We start from the raw sequence: 21,192 nt of genomic DNA on the forward strand, positions 1-21,192 counted from the left end.
ATGGTCAAAATGACACAAAGTATGCGATGTTTTCAGACCTCAAACAATCCAAGGAAAACAAGATGCTATTCACTTAAAAACAACATAATATTTAGGGATTAATTTAAGGATTAGGATGATTAGGATGAGCCTTTATTGTCTCTTCTAGAGAGAAATTTGGTATGGGCACAGAGAGTCTAAGCGTTTACACAAAGATCACATATCAACACATTAGACAAACATAAAAACACTTAACATGCAGGACTGGACCACAAAACATGTAAACATGTAGCCTACATCCAAACATGCATATATACATACAATAATATCATATCATAACTCTTTCAACCCCCCCCCCCTATTTTACAGTATTTTCGTTCATGTGTGTCTCCTTCTTTTACTTATTTTGAAACACGGTCCTCCTCCTGTCGAGAGCACCTCCACTTCTGCCACAGAAATGGTTCTATCTCTGCACTTCCCGCCAGCGCTTCGACTGCCGGGTGTGTCCGTGTGTGTTCATGTGTGTCCGAACAGGGTGGCGCCTTCAAATTAACATGGCATTTGAATATATTTTAATACCATATATGGTTACTTGGAGGCGTTTCGGGATGCTAATTACCCCGAATGCGCGCGTGCACAGTGATTTGGAAGGTGTGGGATTTATCATGCAGACGTGTGCGTAGGAGCAGCCAACGCACGTTTGATAAATCCCAATTTTTCTGTACTTGCGAACATTCTAAATTTCACTCCTAACACACAATTTAGAAGACAAAAAATACAAAAAATTACACAAAAAATAATGCTGAGTATACAGCCTTAGCAGCGTGGAACTAGGAAGACCACCCCCCCAATTGATGGCTAGACACTCTTTCTCCACGGTAGAGTACCTAGTCTCCCGTGGAAAAAGCTTACGGCTAATGTAAATGACAGGCCCCCGATCTTCTCCCTCTCCCTGCAACAACACGGCCCCCAGCCCCAATCCAGAGGCGTTGGTCTGGACCATGAAGGGCAGGTCAAAATCGGGGCTCTGCAGGACTGGACTGCAACACAAATAGCCCTTCGGGTCTTGGAAGGCCTTTTCGCATGGCTCCGCCCAGACCAACTTGTTTGGGCTGGACTTTCTTGTGAGGTCAGTCAGTGGGGAGGCTTGAGTGGAGAGGCTCGAGTGGAGAAGTCCGGGATAAATGTCCGGTACCACCCCACTAACCCTAAGAAGGAGCGGACCCCCTTCTTTGTTGTGGGTGGCAAACAGCTGCGCACGGCCTCCACCTTGGAGACCTGGGGTTTGATTGTGCCGCCACCCAGGACATAGCCCAGGTAGCACACCTCAGGCCTGGCGAGCTGGCATTTGCTGGCGTTGACCACCAACCCGGCAACCTGGATGCGCTGGAAGACGTCGGCCAAATGTCGAAGGTGGTCCTCCAACGACGTGCTGAAGATCACAACGTCGTCGATGTAGGCGGCAGCAAAGGACTCCGCCCCCACCAGCACCTGGTCCATCAGCCGCTGAAAGGTGGCGGCAGCCCCGTGTAGGCCGAATGGCATGGTGGTGAACTGGAATAAGTTGGTGGGCGCACGTAAAGTGGTCAGCTCCTGAGCTTGGGGTGTCAAGGGTACCTGCCAGTACTCCTTGCACAGGTCGAGGGTGCTGAGGTATACCGCCTTTCCGAGCCGCTCCACCAGCTTGTCCACTCTCGGCATTGGGTAGGGATCGAAGGCGGATATGGCATTGAGCTTCGAAAAGTCTACGCAGAATTGCAGCGCCCCATCCTTCTTAGGGACGAGTACAACCGGGCTGCGGGAGGGAACGATGACTCCCATCTCCAGCATGGACTGGACTTCTTCCTTCAAGGCGGGGATCAGGAGTGCAGGGACCCGGAGAGAGGTGTGCCGAATGGGACCCGGGGCCATCAGCTGGATGTCGTGGTTGATGACTGACGTTCGGCCCGGCTCCTCCCTGAAGAGACCCTCTGGGATGACGCGCTGAAGATCCGCCTGGTGATGGTCAATTGACGAATGTGTAGCTCCACTGCGGGTGGGAAAATACTGCTCCTGCAGCTCTTCCTCCTCATGCACCACACGTGCCCACCTTGCATTGAAGACTGGTTCTGGCCGAGACACCCACTCCTTTAGCAGGTTCGCGTGGAACACCTGCTTCGGCTTGCGGTGGTCTGGCATTGCGACCTCATTGACCTCGTAAGGGCCTTGCCTCTTGGCAAGAAGACTGCTCTCGGATGATGGGAGTAGGAGAAGGACTTTCTGCCCCTGTGTCTGTAGGCTTCAGAGTCGATTTCATATTTTGTCAGGATGGCCTTCTTAACTTTGACGTAGTCCTGTGCCTCAACAATGTCCATTGCTACATAGGCAGCACTGGCTTTCCCTGTTAACAGGGGGACAAGAAAAACAGCCCAACTGTCCACTGGCCACTTGTTCACGGCAGCAATCCCCTCGAAAGAGGTAGTGCTCGATGTCTTCCTCTTCAGAGTAGGGCACCATCTTGGGAGGCCGGTAGCCGAACTGCTCTGTGGTGACGGGCAAGGGCCAGGATGACTCTGACACACGGCTGCTTCCTCGGGATTCCGGTCTGCTCTCAAGAGGTACGCTCGCAGACCTTCGAGGCTCCTGGTCAACCTGGTGGTCAGAGTGGGACTCCGGTTCAGGTGCTGGCGGGTCTTGGAATTCCTCGGTCACCGCTGGGGTCGGGCAGTGCTGGTTCTCCACGCCCACCAGTTTCTGAAGCTGTTGGAACTGATGATGGATTGCGTTCCACTTCTGGTCCTGGCACTGTGCTGCTTTCTCCCACTTCTCCTCTCTCTTCTGCTGGGCCAGGATGAAGCCAGCAAGTGTTGCCTCCAGTTTGTTCATCCGGTCTTCGGGTGGTGCGGACTGGGGCCTGGACCCGTTGACATCGTCCTCCAGCTCAGCAGGTGGCGCCGAGGGTGGTCTTGCTTCTCACAGCCTGGTCTTGCTTCTGCTCTGGTTTCTTCTGTGGCTGCATCATCATCACTGCCTACTGTGTGCCGACCCTTTTTGACACTGGTCCAAACCGCTGCCACCAAATGTTAAAAAGTAGGTTGTCGACCCATGTTAACAAACAAGACCAATCCTGGGTATGAAAATGAAACAAACTGAAGTTCATAAACAAACATAATAACTCGGGGAAAAGTTTGAATGAGGAGACTGATGCATGCTTTCAAGGCGCCTGCCACTGTAGATGCCGTGATGATGACGCGCACTCACGGGTCGCATCATCACAGCATGGCTTGGAGCATTCATTTTATTAAGCATCTTATAGAATCTGGGAGAGAGCTTCCATCACAACAGAAATATGTACCTACTCTCTACTGAACAAAATGAACTAGTGGCAAATTCAATTTATTACTATTAAATAATAGTGGTGTCAACAATAATCGATTTGGCAATGCAATGCAATGCGGGGCATGGACAATTCAATTCAATGCGGCAAGTTCCAGAATTTTTTAAGTTTCAATTACTTCCATGGATATTTCAGGAGCAAATGAATGTTAAATTAAATAAAAGCACTTCAAAGCATTGAAAACTGCAAGACTGATACAGAAAACAGCCAATAAAATGTTGCTCAGTATCTGACTACTTGTATTGCCTCATCATGACTGATGAAACATTTGCTTTGCTTTCGGTAGAAATGTAATGCATTGCAATGCATCATAGAATTGAATCGAATTTAATTGAATCGCTTCCTCCCGAATCGTAATCGAATCGAATCGTGAGGGCAGTGCCAATGCACACAACTATTAAATAATCGATTCTTATTCAGCAATTCAGCATATTCTGAAACTGTCACGATGCATTGTCATGACGATTTTTTTGCACACCCTTAGTGGCCATTGCTGTTCTGACATTGTGATTCAAGATAAGAGTTAATTGTAATCATCTAAAAGGCATCAAATTTGTATTTGGAGTGCAACACTCAGTAGTGGTAGGTTACTTAGTCCAGTGCACAAGACGTTAAAGTGACACCAGTCCTTGACATTGACAGTGGCCGTTGCTATTTTAATGATATCATTGACAGTGTGCGTTACTGTTTTAAATGTCTATAGATGTCAATGGCAGTGACTTAAAGGAGTGGGTAGTTTCAGTCATTATTACAACAGAACGGTTTTGGTAACTGTACTATCTGTCTATTGCAGGTGAACCACAAAAGGAGCACTTACAGAGAACCCATAAAGGACAAAAACCTTACCAGTGTACTACATGTGGAAATGCCTTTGCTACCAAAACTCTTCTCAAATACCATCAGAGAACCCACACTGGAGAAAAGCCTTACCAGTGTAGCACATGTGGAAAGGAGTTTGCAAAAGGATCTAACCTCAAAATTCACCAGAGAATCCATACAGGTGAAAAACCTTACCAGTGTACTACGTGTGAAAAGGCCTTTGCAAAGTCAAGTCATCTCAAAGATCACCAGAGAACCCATACTGGAGAAAAACCTTTTAAGTGTACCATATGTGGAAAGAACTTTACAGAGAATGGTAGTCTCAGAAAACATCAGAGAATCCATACAGGAGAAAAGCCTTACCAGTGTAGCACATGTGGAATGGCCTTTGCCCGAAGTGGTGATCGCAATCGCCATCTGGAAACCCATCACGGGGAAAATTCATATCAGTGTAATACATGTGGAAAGATCTTTGGACAAGGCTGTGAACTCCAGCGCCATCAGAGAACCCACAGAGAAAAGCCCTACCAATGCAGCATATGTGGAAAGGATTTTACAGAGAATAGTCGACTCAGAAGTCACCAGAAGACCCATACTGGGGAAGGTCTAGCTGATGTCATGACACAAGGACAAGGTGTGTGTGCCACACACACACACACACACACACACACACACACACACACACACACACACACACACACACACACACACACACACACACACACACACACACACACACACTCTATATATACAGTGAGGAGAATAAGTATTTGATCCCTTGCTGATTTTGTTGGTTTGCCCTCTAATAAAGACATGATCATTCTATAATATTAATGATAAAATATATTCTAATATGGATATAACTGAAATAATGAAAATAACTTTGAAGAATATATTTTAATTGATTTGTATTCCATTGAGGAAAATAAGTATTTGAACCCTCTAGTCAAAGAAGACAAAATACTTTGTGGCAAAGCCCTTGTTTTCTCGTACAGAGGTCAGATGTTTCTTTCAGTTAATGTCAATGTTTGTGGATCATCTCTAAATCATTTAAGTTGTATGACTGTTGCTTGGCAAATGGGAGTTTCTGTTCCCTTCACAGGATTATTATAGGGTTAATGTTTGGAAACTGTCTAGGCCACTTCATGACATTAATGTGCTTCTGCTTGAGCTACTCCTTCGTTGCTTGGGCTGTATGTTATGGATTATTATCATATTGGGAGGCCAATCCATAACCCACCTTCAGTCTAGTGGTGGTGGGAAAGAGGTTGGCATGCAGCATTGTATGTTTACATGTCTCCCTCCATCCATTTCTTGTCGATGGGAAGTTGTCCTGTGTCTTGGCCAGACAAACAACCTCAAAACATAATGTTACCACTTTCATGTATGATGTTGTAGAAGGTGTTGTTCTTGGGATCATAGGCAGCATTTATCTTACTCCAAACACATACAAGTTTCCAAGTTTATTTATTTAAGAAAGGGACAGCATATATTGCCAGCATCGTGAGGGCAGTGCCAATGCGCACAACGATTAAATAATCGATTCTTATTTAGCAATTCAGCATATTCTGAAACTGTCACGATGCATTGTCATGACGATTTTTTTGCACACCCTTAGTGGCCATTGCTGTTCTGACATTGTGATTCAAGATAAAAGAGTTAATTGTAATCGTCTAAAAGGCAACAAATTTGTATTTGGAGTGCAACACTCAGTAGTGGTAGGTTACTTAGTCCAGTGCACAAGACGTTAAAGTGACAGCAGTCCTTGACATTGACAGTGGCTGTTGCTGTTTTAATGATATCATTGACAGTGTGCGTTACTGTTTTAAATGTCTATTGATGTCAATGGCAGTGACTTATAGGAGTGGATAGTTTCAGTCATTATTACAACAGAACGGTTTTGGTAACTGTACTATCTGTCTATTGCAGGTGAACCGCAAAAGGAGCACTTACAGAGAACCCATAAAGGACAAAAACCTTACCAGTGTACTACATGTGGAAAGGCCTTTGCTACCCAAACTCTTCTCAAATACCATCAGAGAACCCACACTGGAGAAAAGCCTTACCAGTGTAGCACATGTGGAAAGGAGTTTGCAAAAGGATCTAATCTCAAAATTCACCAGAGAACCCATACAGGTGAAAAACCTTACCAATGTACTACATGTGGAAAGGGCTTTGCAAGGTTAAGTCATCTCAAAAATCACCAGAGAATCCATACTGGAGAAAAGCCTTTTCAATGTAGCATATGCGGAAAGAGCTTTACAGAGAATGGTAGTCTCAGAAAACATCAGAGAATCCATACCGGGGAAAAACCTTACCAGTGTAGCACATGTGGAATGGCCTTTGCCCGAAGTGGTGATCGCAATCACCATTTGGAAACCCATCACAGGGAAAATACATATCAGTGTAATACATGTGGAGAGATCTTTGGACAATGCTGTGAACTGCAGCGCCATCAGAGAACCCACAGAGAAAAGCCCTACCAATGCAGCATATGTGGAAAGTGCTTCGGGGAAAAAAGTCACCTCAATCAGCATCAGAGAACCCACACTGGAGAAAGGCCTTACCAGTGCAGCACATGTGGAAAGGGATTTGCTAGGTCCAGTCACTTAAAGGGTCATCTGAGAACCCATACTGGAGAAAGACCTTACCAGTGTGGCACATGTGGAAAGGCTTTTACAGAGAACAGTAAACTCAGATGTCACCAGAGAAGCCATACTGGAGAAAAAACACATCATTGTATCATTTGTGGAAAGGGCTTTGGCCAGCGTGGTGATCTCAAACAGCATCAGAAAACCCATACTGGAGAAAAACCTTATCAGTGCAATGCATGTGGAAAGCACTTTGCATTCAAATATAAGCTCAAATATCACATGAGAACCCATACTGGAGAAAAGCCTTACCAGTGTACCACATGTGGAAAGGCATTGGCAGACAAACTTGGTCTCGAAGCACATCAGCGAATCCATACTGGAGAAAAGCCTTACCAGTGCAACACATGTGGAAAAGCCTTTAGACAAGAGCGTGTTCTCAAAAGTCATCTGAGAGTCCATATGGGAGAAAACCCTCACCAGTGTACTACATGTGGAAAGGCGTTTGCAGACAATTATAGACTCGTAACTCATCAGAGAATGCATTCTGGAGAAAAGCCATTTCAATGCAGCATATGTGGAAAGACCTTTGCACATAGCAGTAATCTCAACAGCCATCAGCGAACGCATAGTGGAGAAAAACCTTACCAGTGCACCACATGTGGGAAGACCTATGCACATAAATGTTCTCTTGAAACCCACCAGAGAACCCATACTGGAGAAAAGCCTTACCAGTGTAGCACATGTGGAAAAGCCTTTGTACTGAAATATAAACTGGACACCCATCTGAGAATCCACACTGGAGAAAGGCTTTACCAGTGCATCACATGTGGAAAGGGCTTCAAGCAAAGTGGAGATCTCATAAGGCACCAGAGAACACACACCCGCATACATTCTCCCATAGAATCCTAAACTCCAAAATGGAGACATGGAACACCAGAGATTCTCAAGTCTCATACAATCCCACATTCACTCTCCTGTAAAGTAATGTGAACTTAGTATGGAATTGGTTATATTTAGTTTTATATTCACTTGCCAATTTATTTATTTTTTTTAAAACTTGAGTCCCTACCCGCCAAAGTTATCAGCATGTCTCTGGTATTTTCATGCCGACTGAAATGGTGCTGGTGCCCATTCAGGAACCATTTAGTTCACTTCAGAGCTGAAGTGCATACCTGTTAACTCATCATCCTGTCTCACATGTGTAGCCCCACCCCCCATACACACACACACACACACACACACACACACACACACACACACACACACACACACACACACACACACACACACACACACACACACACACACACACACACACACGGCTCAATTTAAAAAAAAAAAAAGAAATTGATTACCCCTACTGTATGTCATATCTTGATGAGAATGGTGAGCTTAATATGGTACCTTAGGGAAAATGGCGTCTTTTAAAGCCAAACCAAAATGTTTACATTAGTCGAGTGTTACACTACAGTAAAGAGAGGGGGGAGGGTGGGTAGCACCTGTAAGACATGAATAGGCTACTACTTTCACCCTTGGCCTTTGTGGGTAAATTCAAACATAGTACGCTGAAAGAGTGATTCCGCGTTTTCAGGTCGGAAGTGTAATATGCCCCCCTAATGTCTTGACAAAACCTTCCAGCCAAAGCTGTCAGCGGCCCTGCCTGTGCTCCTAGTGAAAAAGTTAACCATAGTCCTGTCCTTAGCGTTATGATGCTAGAGTCTGTATAACTTACAACCTTGACTAGATATGACCGGCCCACCACCAAGACCAGGGTGGAGTAGTGGAATAGGTTTATGCCATCAGATGATGGAACGGATACACACACATACGCACACATTCTTGCAAACAGGACTATTTGCCCACTGGACAGTAAATATTTGGCATATGGTTGCTCCTTTGTTTAAGTACAAATTCACATGAAATGTATTTTTATGTGAAAAAAAATATGAAATTAAATTACATTTTACATACACAGCACAAGCAGTAGTTTGGTTTAGACTGATTTCTCTGCAACTGTTTTAGTAATTGTCATCTTTTTACTCAGGTCTCATTATTATACTAATGAATTTATGATCGAAATTGTGATTGCAAATAGAAAATCCCTTTGTGACTTGTTAAGGACTTGAAAAAAATGAGACTTGGACTTGGACTTGACTTGGCTGGGGTACGACTTGGACTTGGACTTGACTTGGTCAGATGTGTCTTGACTTGTGACTTGACTCGGACTTGAGTGGAAAGACTCGAGACTTACTTGTGACTTGCACGTTAGTGACTTGGTCACACCTCTGCTGTTAACCACCCACTTTCTTTACCAAATGTGACTGCATATTATCCGAATGAACCTGCCAATGTCTACATTGTTGTAACGGTTCTCATGAGGCCAAAAAACCCCACTTTTTATCGATTTGCATCATAAACCAACGTTATCATTCCCAAACCCTCAAATTTTCACTGTGAACACATTGGTCGGTTCAAGATCAGGTGCTGGAATGGGAATGGCTCTCTGTCAGCCTATACATGCGGAAAGCGGAGAATTCAAGAATCACCAGAGAATCCACAGTCACACGATTGCCATACATTATCCCAGCATTGTCATAATTATGCAATCTTAATCACCCAATAACACACACCCTCATACAAACTCAATCAACAGAGAACACACACTTTCACACAAACCTAATCAGTAGAGAACATATTCTCTCATACACACCTGAGCTTTAAGTCCGCAATTTTCATTCATCATCTTTGAGTGGCATTGCATGGAGGCTCAGATATTCTTGTTGCTCCACTGTCAGCTGTTTTTTTTGATCCGGTGACCCTCTTCTCTCTTGATTATAGATTGCAATACCACGTTTGGTGCATACTAACTCTCCAAACCTAAAATGGAAGCCCAGATATCCTTGTTGCTCTGCTGTCAGCTGTTTTTTTTTGTTTTTTTGTTTGTTTTTGGATATGGTGACCCTCTTCCTTCTTGATTACACCCCATAGATTACAGTACCACGTTTTGGTGTATAAAGAACTCACCAAACCTAAATGAATATATTGGTTGAAATGTGCTGCGTGATCTACTGATCTTAAGTCTTGCAAAAAATGTTTTGCTAAACTGGAAATATGGGTGATGACACATGACAATTGACACAAAAGAACACGACTTTGCAATGTTTTGGGGTTTATATATATATATATATATATCCTTGTAATAAACCAGGTATTGTGTTTGAATGTGAGTTCAAAATGTTAACATTTTCAAGGTGTTCATATACAACAGTAACTCGGGCCTTTCGTGAAGTCTTTACGAGAAAAACTGAAAAATTCAACTTTAAGCCTCATGGTGCCCTTACGAATAGCCTTGTTTCTCGTGGTTGGGAGACGAAAGGGGAAACTGACAATTGGGGTAGTTTGGTTCTGGGGGGAAGAATAATGCAGACGGACGTCAACAATCAAGTGAGAGTGAAGGCTAACTGGAAATGACGGTAATCAAACATTTTAAACAAGTGATTTACGGTTCAGTTTAGGGTTAGGGTTAAGGTTAGGGTTAGGGTTAGGGTTAGGTTTAGGGTTAAGGTTAGGGATAATGTTGGAGGAAGGGAGACGGACATGGCATGAAGCTGACACAACGAAAGCGCTCCCCTCCCGGAATGCACGCTTCTCTCTCTCACTCCCTCTCTCTCACCCTCTCTCTCACCCAGTCTTGGCAACAGCGCACGTTGCCCAACTACGAAAAATGACGCTAAATCGTAGCGGCACTACGAAGCATGTAGTTCTTTTTCCATGAGAATGGGCTCACATATATGATGTTAATGCAAGACACTGTATGACTGCTCAAAGGTGCTGGATGATCTTACCAACAGCTGTGATTATGTCAAGAAATACTACATTGTTACAATAAACTTTTTTCATGAAGGGACAAAATTATCTCTGTCTTGAGTTATTTAGTTACAGTACGTCTATGTGTTCCTGCTTCTATCTTGAAAACTGTCACTGCCTGCTGTCTTGTTATCACTGGTGGGGACAAAAAGCTAACCTGGGCAGTGTACATTCAGAAGGCTTTAGAGAAATGCAAAAAAAGTTTTGAATGTCATGCGATGTTTGAAACGTACAGAGTGGGGGGCTAATAGGCCAGCATTAAAGTGAATTTATACAGGACTACTAAGGTCAGTTATGGATCATGGGTGCATTGTGTACAGGTCAGCTGCCAAGACTGAGTTGAGAAAGCTAGACCTATGGGAGCTCTTCGTTACCCCTGCCCTATGCATTGTTGTGTGCAGAGCAAAGCAGTACAGTATGTAATGTGTGTGTGTACAGAAGTGTGTTCTCATGATAGGACTTGAAGAGTGTGTGACATGCATACTGTTGTCATGTAAAGAACGAAAAGAAGGCGGAAGAAAAAGAGCAACATTTTAAATAAACGTTTAAACAATTGCAAAACCTTTCCTAAATTCCTAAAATATGAACAGAATTGTTTGTTTGTCTGTCTGTCTGTCTGTCTGTCTGTCTGTCTGTCTGTCTGTCTGACTCTTGTGTGGGCGTGTAAAGTCTGGCTCCTGGTGTTGGCCCTGCTGGTCCATCCAGGGTGAATAGGCTCATACGACTTTGATTTTGTCGACTGATGTAGACAAAGCATGTGAGCGAGAACTTGTTGTCACGATGTGGGTGGTATTAAAAACAGGGACAGGTGGAGAGGAGGAGCTGAAGTGGGGACCTGCACAAACTTGTGTAGGGGTGTGAGACAAGACTCATATACACACGTGAGTGAGTTGTTGACCAACCAGTTCATGGGAGCGTGACCTCGGAGGCGGTCTGCAGACGAGCATCGACGGGGATAAGCAACTGCAGGGGTTGCAAGATTATCTTAGATATGACTGCAGTCACATTCTTCCCGCGATAGTTTGACACCATGTGACATGTCACCTCGTCGACGCAACATGACCGAAGTTTGACCCGTCATGCAGCATTTTCATTGCTGTCTAAATGTGCATGCATGCGTTGATGACTAATCGAATGCCCTTATTGTATCTCAACTGCAAACCCCAATTAACCAATCAGTAAATGCCGCATGGGTGACAGCTAATGGCCTGTGTTCTTATTGGTGGACGTCAGGTGACAGAGTCCCTCCCATTGGCAGCTGAAATTTTAGCCTGCCTCCTTTAGGCAGAAATACACGTACGGGAAAAAACAACAACTTGCTGATCTCTCTCTTTCTTTCTCTCTCTCTCTCTCTCTCTCTCTCTCTCTCTCTCTCTCTCTCTCTCTCTCTCTCTCTGATATTTGTCTTAAATGCCTTTGCCCTTTTTGTTGTTTTTGTTAGTCACAGATGAAAGATCATTATGTTATGGGGACTACTACACCCATCAGATGTACATGAAAATAAACAATGTCTTGCATCAGATCAGAGCTTGTCTGGCAGCATTTTATTTATCGTGTTACAAACAAAATACTGTGTCCGCTTAAATGGGATCTCTTAATGGGAAGAGTGGTCTACAGCACTGATTCCCAACCTTTTTCTTAAGGGACCCATGTTTTTACTATTGTAAGCTTTGGTGACCCAACCACGCGAGCGCCCGCACGAGATGGAGTCACAAGATGCCCTCTGTTTCCTGCGAAAACTAATTTTAGTTATTTTATTCCTCAATTCGTCTTTGGTCAAATATAGAATAAATGTTTAATGTAGCACTTACAATTTGTTGCTTCTGCATTTATTAGTTAAATGCTTTGTCTTTTATTCAACATGGGCTATATATATTTAAAATGAAACCCCTTAAAATCAAGAGGGCTCCGCGACCCCCTGTGGATCTTTGGCGACCCATAAGGTGGGTCCCGACCCATAGGTTGGGAACCACTGGTCTACAGCACTGATTCCCAAACTTTACCATGACGAGGCCTCCCATTTTCCGGTAGATTCCAGCCAAGGCCCATTACATCATGAGTTGTGCCATATTATTTTTTTCTGTGCGCCCCTTTTCACAAAAATACGTAGTTTACATATGTGAATCAGGGTCCCACTGAGAGATTTAAATAATAATAAAAAAGGTTAATAGCAGCTAGGCAGTTGTGCAATAGATTATTATGCAGCTATTTACTAATGGGAATAATGTTTATCTTATTTTTGGTTTAATTACATGATAATAATTTATTAAATTAATGATGTGTGCTATACTTCTCCTGCCAGCCTGCCGCTGCCCCCCCCCCCAGTTTGAAAACCACTGGTCTGCACTGCGCAACCAGCCGAATAGATCCATCAGGGGTGTCAAACTGAAATTGACTGAGGGCCAAAATAAGATTTAATCTGGAACAATATTGCAGGCCAAACTCGATATACTACAGTGCCGTTTTTGCCCCCCTACTGTTTTTTTTTAAAACTTTTTTGCACATTTGGCACACTTTTTCAGATCACTGAACAAATGTAAAAACGTTAAACAAGGATGATCCTAACAAACATAATATGCAGTTTTTCCAGCAATTATTTTAAGAGAATAATGCCATAAAACCTGCATGAGTGGACACGTCCTGCAGAATAACTGTTGGACATGCTGTAGGCTAATTTCATTTTAATTCCCCTACACCTTCGCTACAGGTGAAATATCCACATCTGGACTGATGACTGGTTTCACAGAAGAGTGATTTACTTTAAAGGTACACTGTGTGAGATTTTAGTTGTTTATTTCCAGAATTCATGCTATCCATTCAATAATGTTACCTTTTTCATGAATACTTACAACCATTAGAATTTTTAAGTATTCATTATGACTGGAAAATTTGCATTTTTCATACAAAGGGGGATCTTCTCCCTGGTCCGCCATTTTGAATGTCCAGAAATAGCCATTTTTAGCTGCAAAAATTACTGTACTTGGGCCATACTAGAAGATATTGGTCTATTACTTAGTGAACTTTCATGAAAAGATCAAATTTGGCAACAGGCAACCCAGTTTCAATGAGCTGCACAGTGTAGGCCTACCTTTAAGTTTGTTTTGGTGTTCATTTTAGCAGTGGGAGTGTTTGTAATACAGTAGCCTTTGGCACTTAATAAGCCTGTCATGATCCAACATTTGCATGATCGTCATCTATAAAACTGGTAGTCTACGTCCTTTGCTTACATGTTTTCCCTTGTCAGTTTATCTTACAGGGCCTATTGACGTGTTGGGCAAGTTACTCAAACACTGTAGGCCTAATGCATTAGGCTACTGATTACATGTTACTGTCTTTTCAAAATAATCCCTTACATTACAATTATTATAGGCTATTTAAAATGTAAGGCATTCGTGGGGCAGTAGCTCTTACAAGTTTGAATGGGAGTAGGCTACCCTAGGCCTAAATGGAGCGAGTCAAGCTAAATCCACATCCCGTTTTGTCGTGCTCCGTATTTAGGATATGGCCGTGGATTTGAAAGGTTTGGATTTACGTCGTGAGACCATTTACGGGTCCGTGTATCATCCGATCATTCAACTATTCCATTCAACCTGGCAAACGGAAAACGAAATAATGACTCCATATTTTGTTTTCCCGTTTTTCTATATTGCCAAAAAATGGGGAGTTGTGTTGTTTGTTCCTTTTCCCCACTCAAAGCAGAACAAGTAATAAACGAGAAAACCAAAACGAAATAACAACTCTAATTTACGATTATTGGTCCCATTTCCCCTGGTGCTTTTCTATTGCTCGCCCAAGTAAGACACGTGCACAAGTGGCCGCCAAACGCGCTGCTTTACGCATTTCCCCGAGGCCTATAGTCAGCCTGCTGATGCTCCTACTCCACCGAACATCTTTCTGTCCTACTGGTAGCCCCATTATGTCGGTGCCTGTGGGTGGTAAAGATAGCCTAACTTAGCGTTTCTCAACGTGGGTACCAGCGTCCCCCTGGGAACGTTCGAGAGCCGTTGGGGGGCGCTGGCTACATGACCACAGAAGGGGAGGGGGGCGATAGTGTCTTTCTTTTTTTACGTGTTGAAACATCTGTTGAAACGATTTTGGAACATTAAACACATACGATTTAATAGAATAAGTTAAAACCGTGCCAGCCTTTGTAAAGGCGATGTGCAATGTAGGCCTAGCTGTTTATTTTGTGTGCATTTCAGTGCAGCACGAGAGGGGCTGGCAAAAAGCGCCTGTGCATGCGCTTGTTGTCCGCTATGCACAGAGCCTCCCGAAAATGTATTCCCAGCTCGCAAACATCCTGGCAGTCGCCTACGTTTCAATGCATAGGATGAAACAGTGCCCAAAGTTCACAACTTGGAGACATGTTGTTTTAGTTATGTTCTTAAATATGTGTGTCCTGTGAAATCGCGACCTTGCACAGTCCTCGCAGAGACGCAGCTTGCTCACGTGCAAATTTGTAGCTTTAGTGTTGTATTTGAAGAGGCAATTGTGAGAGGACTGGGCCTATTTTCCGCAATTAAAAAGGAATGTCCTTTAAAAATATAGACGGCAAGGGAGGACATTAATGCATTTGGTGCTTTTGCACCCCCTTCCTCAACCGGCCCTTTTAAAAAGATAAATAGTTTGCTTTTGATGCCGGCAAGTTATCTCTGGCTTGCGATGTGGGCTGCACGCGGTCTGTGCTTTCCGTTGCTCTGGGAAGGAACGCTTCTTCTGCTTCTTGATTTCCCCATGCCACCTCGAGCGGGGTTCAGTCAAGCTGTCAGGTGACAGGTGTATGAGGAGGTCAGGGGAGCGTTTAGGCAAAAAAGGTTGAGAACTGGCCGAACTCTTTTACGCACCGACTGTACTGTGTCTGGTCCAGTAATGTCTACACCCATAACCTCCTTAATAATTGTGACTATACAATGGGCTAAGTCTCCTTCCACTAGATCATTGTATTACTAGAGGAGTTATTAAGTTTTGACCGTTGGTGCGTTAGTCGGAACAAATACACTGCTTGGTACTGTCTGCTGATAGCCTATTCCTGGGAACTGCTACCAGATACGCTTCAACTGTGGAGGAGACCTCGCTGGTAGCAGTTCCCAGGAATAGGCTGTCAGTAGACGGTACCAAGCAGTAGAAGAAAAGTTCCTTCCGACTCACGCACGCACCAATGGTCAAACTTCATTCCACCTGTAATAATACAATGATCTAGTGGAAGGAGCCTTGTCCCATTGGATAGTCACCATTATTAATGAGGCTATGGGGTAGACATAGCCTACTGGACCGGACACAATAAGCCTACGGTGCGTAAAGGAGTTAGGCTATCTTTACCACCCACAGGCACCGACATAGGGGGCTACCAGTAGGACAGAAAGATGTTCTGTTGAGTAGGAGCATCAGCAGGCTGATTATAGGCCTCGGGGAAATGCGTTTGGCAGCAACGCGTTTGGCAGCCACTTGTGCACTATCGTGTCTTACTTAGGCGAGCAACAGAAAAGCACCGCGGGAAATGGGACCAATAATCGTAAATTAGAGTTGTTATTTCGTTTTGGTTTTGTCGTTTATTACATGTTCCGTTTTGAGTTGGGAAAAGGAAAATCAACACAACTCCCCATTTTTTTGACCATATGGAAAAACGGGAAAACAAAATATGGAGTCGTTATTTTGTTTTCCGTTTGCCAGAATGAATGGAATAATTGAATGATCGGATGATACACGGACCTTTACGCAATTCATGCACGCAACAAATGATATGTTAGCTTTTGTGCAAACTTAGAGACTAGGCCTACAAACTTTTGAACTCTCCGTTTCAGCACTAATCTGAGGACAGCGACAGCGACACGCTGCTTCACTTCTCAACAGCTTTGTTTGTTTTTCCATTCGCGTTTTATTCGCTGTTCCTAGTTCCACTAAAAAAAAACCGAATAATAATGCATTTGTAGGGTAGGCTACTAATGAGCATTAAATTAATGGCATGTTAATTGTGTCGCGGCTCGGTTGTATTTCGGCGCAAATGCTACTACTGGGCTCAATCTGCCCCGTCGATCTCGGGAAGAAGCCAAAGTAATAAGACGTGTCAGTCCGCTAAGTGGGGCGCAGTGAGACGCAATGGGAAATAAAATAGGCTACATGTTTTTTATGTTGTTGTTTTTCAACAGTCTATAGAGGCTAGGCCTATGTCAGCTTATAGACATCCTCCCGCTTACCGACGCGTTAGGCCTATAAATGCCAGTAGAACGCGTCTCATCCAATCAGATTTTGCCTATCGCAAAATATAGCTATTGACCGGATCTAACTATTATCGGTTATCTGGATGGCAGGCGCCATGATAAACATGACTGATGATGCCACAATAGGTAGTCGTAGAGAAGACCTACGTCATAGTTCAAATAGGCCTATGTTACCAGCCTTCTATCCACTTGTGCCAAAATCAAACATTATCACACAGAAGGAGATAGATGAAAGTCACATCAGAGAATATCCCTTTATTGTTTATGTATCATCTGGGCTAACATAATGGTGAGTTTGCTAGTCAATTCTGGAATATGTAGCCTACCTTCTGGCCCTACCCTATGTGTTTGGCTTATTATTATTATTATTATTATTATTATTATTATTATTATTATTATTATTATTATTATTATATATTTCCATTTTCCACAGGCTTATATAATTGCCATGTATGCAATAAATGGACTGCATTAGCATAAACTGCATTAGGATTAAACCTAAGACTATGGGTTGTTTATTTTCAGTTGCAGGCCCTATATGGGGGCGACTCCTCGCCAGAGGTGGGCACCATCTCATCGTTTACCAGCTCGGACGATATGTTCCTCCTTGAGGAATTGGATGAGGTAATGCTCTGACTTGTGTGTGTGTGTGTGTGTGTGTGTGTGTGTGTGTGTGTGTGTGTGTGTGTGTGTGTGTGTGTGTGTGTGTGTGTGTGTGTGTGTGTGTGTGTGTGTGTGTGTGTGTGTGTGTGACTACCATCCAGCTCAGGATACGTTCTACTGTTGATTGGCATCTGTCTTCCATACAGTGTTGCTTATCTTTCCTCCATGTATTAGTCTGACACCATTTCCTGTCTGTTCTCCAGGCCATTGAGACAGCAGTTCTTGAGGCTGGAGGCTGTATGCAGACTCCCTACTTTGCGGACACCTACCATCAGCAGGTGAGCCCCTCTCTCACCCAGATGGCCACCTCTGACCTGCTCCAGGTGCCACACTGTGTGTGTGTGTGTGTGTGTGTGTGTGTGTGTGTGTGTGTGTGTGTGTGTGTGTGTGTGTGTGTGTGTGTGTGTGTGTGTGTGTGTGTGTGTGTGTGGAGTAGAGTATCATTTATTATACCTAGTGTGTGTGTGTGTGTGTGTGTGTGTGTGTGTGTGTGAGTGTGTGTGTGTGTGTGTGTGTGTGAGAGAGAGAGAGAGAGAGAGAGAGAGAGAGAGAGAGAGAGAGAGAGAGAGAGAGAGAGAGAGAGAGAGAGAGAGAGAGAGAGAGAGAGAGAGAGAGAGAAGGGTAAGAAAGTATTAACTATTAACTAATGTCCCCAAACACCATTTCTCCAATGTCAATCACCAACTATCATTCTTCCTTTCTTCCTCCTATAGGGCTCCCTAAATGACATCATCAGGGGAGACTATGAGTCCACAGCCAGCACACGTCTACAGATGGGACAGATAACTAGCAGGACACATGTAAGTGCACCCACCTTCTAGCACTACATTAGCCTGGTATGACCCACCCATAATACATGTTTACTGTTGTTTATAAACACGGTGTTGTGAGGAGGGGCAAGATACTGGCAGCCAAGCACATGAGCAAATTTTTTGACCGACAGCGGTTTCCAACGTATGAAGAAGGTGACAATAAAAGCTGGCTTGACTTGTCTTGAAGTGCGCATCATCCTCTCCCCTCCAGGGGTGCTGCTACCAAATGTGGGCCCTCTGAAAAAATGTGATTTGGGTTCCATGCCATCCCGAGTCGGACCATAACGCCGTTCAGCGTTGCTACTACAAAATGGGACATAATTTTGGGTCCACATCCCAACCATGCCATTGTTCAGGGTTGCTACTACAAAATGGGGGGGCTCTGAAAAAAAGAAACATAATTTTGGGCCACCTGAAGCCCATTGTCAAGATCTACCTGTCCCCCCCACACCCCCCTTGGTGGTATGACAGCCCCTACCTTTAAAAACTGTGTCTGTAGGATAAACAACTGTACCTGTTTGTCTTTGTGTCTGTGCAGGACGGTATCATACACGTCAAGGAGGCAAAGAAAGAAAACGTCCTCTCCTATGTTAGTCCTGTTTCCTCGTCGGCCCCTGAAATTCACTTTCTCGGCCAGGAAAAGGTAATGTCATTATGTGTTTATCTCCCCTAGTCACTCCCCACGTTCTCTTAGACACAGACACACGCACGCACGCGCATTCAGCTTTACTAGCCACAAATTTGATATTGTTAATTTTTTCCTTTATCATGACGGTGTACATCTAGCATGGTACGCATGCATCTAACTGAATAGGAAAAGCTATAAAACAATAAACAACAGCCCTCACTCTTGGAAAAGTATTAATAGGGAAGGGAGACAACACTCTTGCTCATGTCATCTGCAGTAGTAGTATGGGCACGTGTGTAACAAGAACAGACTGAATTTGTCACCACATTACCAGTTACATCATGCCATCTTTTCCTCCACAGGTCGCCCTGTTGCCCCTTTTCCCTCATAGTTTTCCTCCGATGAAAACCAGACTGCTGACATCTCAGCCCCCTGTCTCCCCCATCAACATTTCACCCCTGAGAACTCTCTCCCAGAGCCTCCCCTCCATCTCACCGCTGGACACCATCCGTCCCAGCCTCCTCCTCCCCACCCCATCCAAACTGTCATCCCTGCCCTCCCTGTCTCCCATCCTGCCCCCCATCCCCTCCAAACTGCCACCATTGCCCTCTCTGCCATCCTGCACCTGCCATGCCCTACTCTCCCAGACCTCTCCCCTGGAGCCTCTGCCCTCCATCCCCCTCAAATGTCCACCCCTGCCGTCTCTGACAGACAGCACCCACCATACCCCCCTCTCCCAGATCTCCCCTGCCCTGGAGGCTCTGATCTCCACCCCCAGCCCTCTCTGGTATCATCTGCCTGCGCTGGACCTACACATCAGGGCTGGACTTAAAAACAGAGTGGCTCCCTTGCCCCCTATCCTCTCCCAGGCATCCCAGCAGGAGAATGTGGAGAGCATTGAGGAGGTGAGAGAGCCGCTGAGTGGCAGCTATCAATCACGATTGATTTCAGTAACATAAAGTGGCAGTCCGTTCAATCTTTGATGTGAAACATGTGTATCAAAATGAAAAAAAGGGGGAGAAAATATAAATGACTGTCCTTTCTCTGTGTGTGTGTGTGTGTGTGTGTGTGTGTGTGTGTGTGTGTGTGTGTGTGTGTGTGTGTGTGTGTGTGTGTGTGTGTGTGTGTGTGTGTGTGTGTGTGTGTGTGTGTGTGTGTGTGTGTGTGTGTGTCACTTCAGGAAAAACAAGAAATGGCTGTTGATGATGATGCTGGTGAAGCTGACTCTTCTCTCAAAGAAGTTGCTGAGGAGGGAGAGAGGAAGAAAAGGAAAAGCCTCAAAAAAAGGTGACTTTGCCCAGTTTCACATCAAATTCTTACACCTGTCCTAGACCTCCATGATGTTCGGCTACACATGAGATAAAGAATTTCTTTATGAACAGACCATTTCAAATGCACATGGAATAATATTCATGTAACTTGATTTTTGTAATTCTGAAATGAATATCTTTTATTTGTTTGCAGGTTCCTCAGCTTTATCCGCAGATTCAACTGCTTCTGCTGCAAATAGCCTCCAAGGCCAAGAATCATCGGCCCAATTTTACTCTTAAAAAAAAAAAAAAAAAAAAAGAACAAGAAAAAAAAAAAAAAACATTACCCCTACCCTTTCCATTACCCCTACCCTTTCAAACCAACTTTTTTTTATTTTATTTTTTTTCAATTGACATCAAGTGCTTAACCACACGTTATACAGATCTATGGCTATAATGAACATGAATTGCAAAATATTGATGGGCCTACAAATTCTTCTCATAACCATGCAGTTCTTTTGAGCTGTTACAAAGAGAGATCTTCCCCCCTGTCTTTTATTAACGTAATCTGTTCACTGTATCCTGCTAATGTCGTGTGAAGGCATTTCACTGTAGTTTTGGATGTTGTAGCCTGTACATTTCTGACACCCACACTACAAAATGTTAGCCTCATATAAGTGCATTAATTGACTGGTAATTGTGTGTGAGCCTGTTAGAGATTGAAAAAAAATAAAATAAATTGGTTTATTCCCCCACTGCAGCCTCTGTTTAATTATTTTAGGATATTGTGTTTTAAATATCTTTTCGTTAGGCCTATGAAATGTGATAGTGTTCTGTACATTTGGAATGCTAGAGTCTTCCATTGCTGTAGGAGGCATTATTTTGTAGAATTTATTTTTAAAGGTGCACTGTGTAGGATGGTGGTCAGAGTGTGTATTGCAACTATGCTGCTCATTGAAACTGTGCTGTCTACTGTCAGATTTGAT

General features: G+C 43.9%; 2 protein-coding genes across 2 annotated transcripts; both read left to right on the top strand.

Annotated features, from left to right (window-relative positions):
* Positions 1 to 3,038: 3,038 nt before the first annotated feature.
* On the top strand, positions 3,039 to 7,830 carry LOC134458468 (zinc finger protein 658B-like). Its single transcript, XM_063210801.1, has 4 exons — positions 3,039 to 3,048; positions 4,149 to 4,548; positions 6,168 to 6,526; positions 7,109 to 7,830. Exons 1-4 carry the CDS (start codon positions 3,039 to 3,041, stop codon positions 7,675 to 7,677), a joined length of 1,338 nt encoding a protein of 445 aa, XP_063066871.1. The 3' UTR covers positions 7,678 to 7,830.
* A 9,240-nt stretch (positions 7,831 to 17,070) lies between these two features.
* LOC134455416 (max-binding protein MNT-like) lies at positions 17,071 to 20,959 on the top strand. The gene is made up of 8 exons (XM_063206449.1): positions 17,071 to 17,142; positions 17,379 to 17,477; positions 17,720 to 17,794; positions 18,230 to 18,316; positions 18,867 to 18,971; positions 19,319 to 19,861; positions 20,137 to 20,243; positions 20,421 to 20,959. The coding sequence occupies exons 1-8, from the start codon at positions 17,140 to 17,142 to the stop codon at positions 20,464 to 20,466; spliced, it is 1,065 nt and encodes a 354-aa protein (XP_063062519.1). The 5' UTR covers positions 17,071 to 17,139; the 3' UTR covers positions 20,467 to 20,959.
* Positions 20,960 to 21,192: the final 233 nt, after the last annotated feature.

This window comes from Engraulis encrasicolus, chromosome 1 (assembly GCF_034702125.1).
Source record: "Engraulis encrasicolus isolate BLACKSEA-1 chromosome 1, IST_EnEncr_1.0, whole genome shotgun sequence".
Classification (NCBI taxonomy): Eukaryota; Metazoa; Chordata; class Actinopteri; order Clupeiformes; family Engraulidae; genus Engraulis; species Engraulis encrasicolus.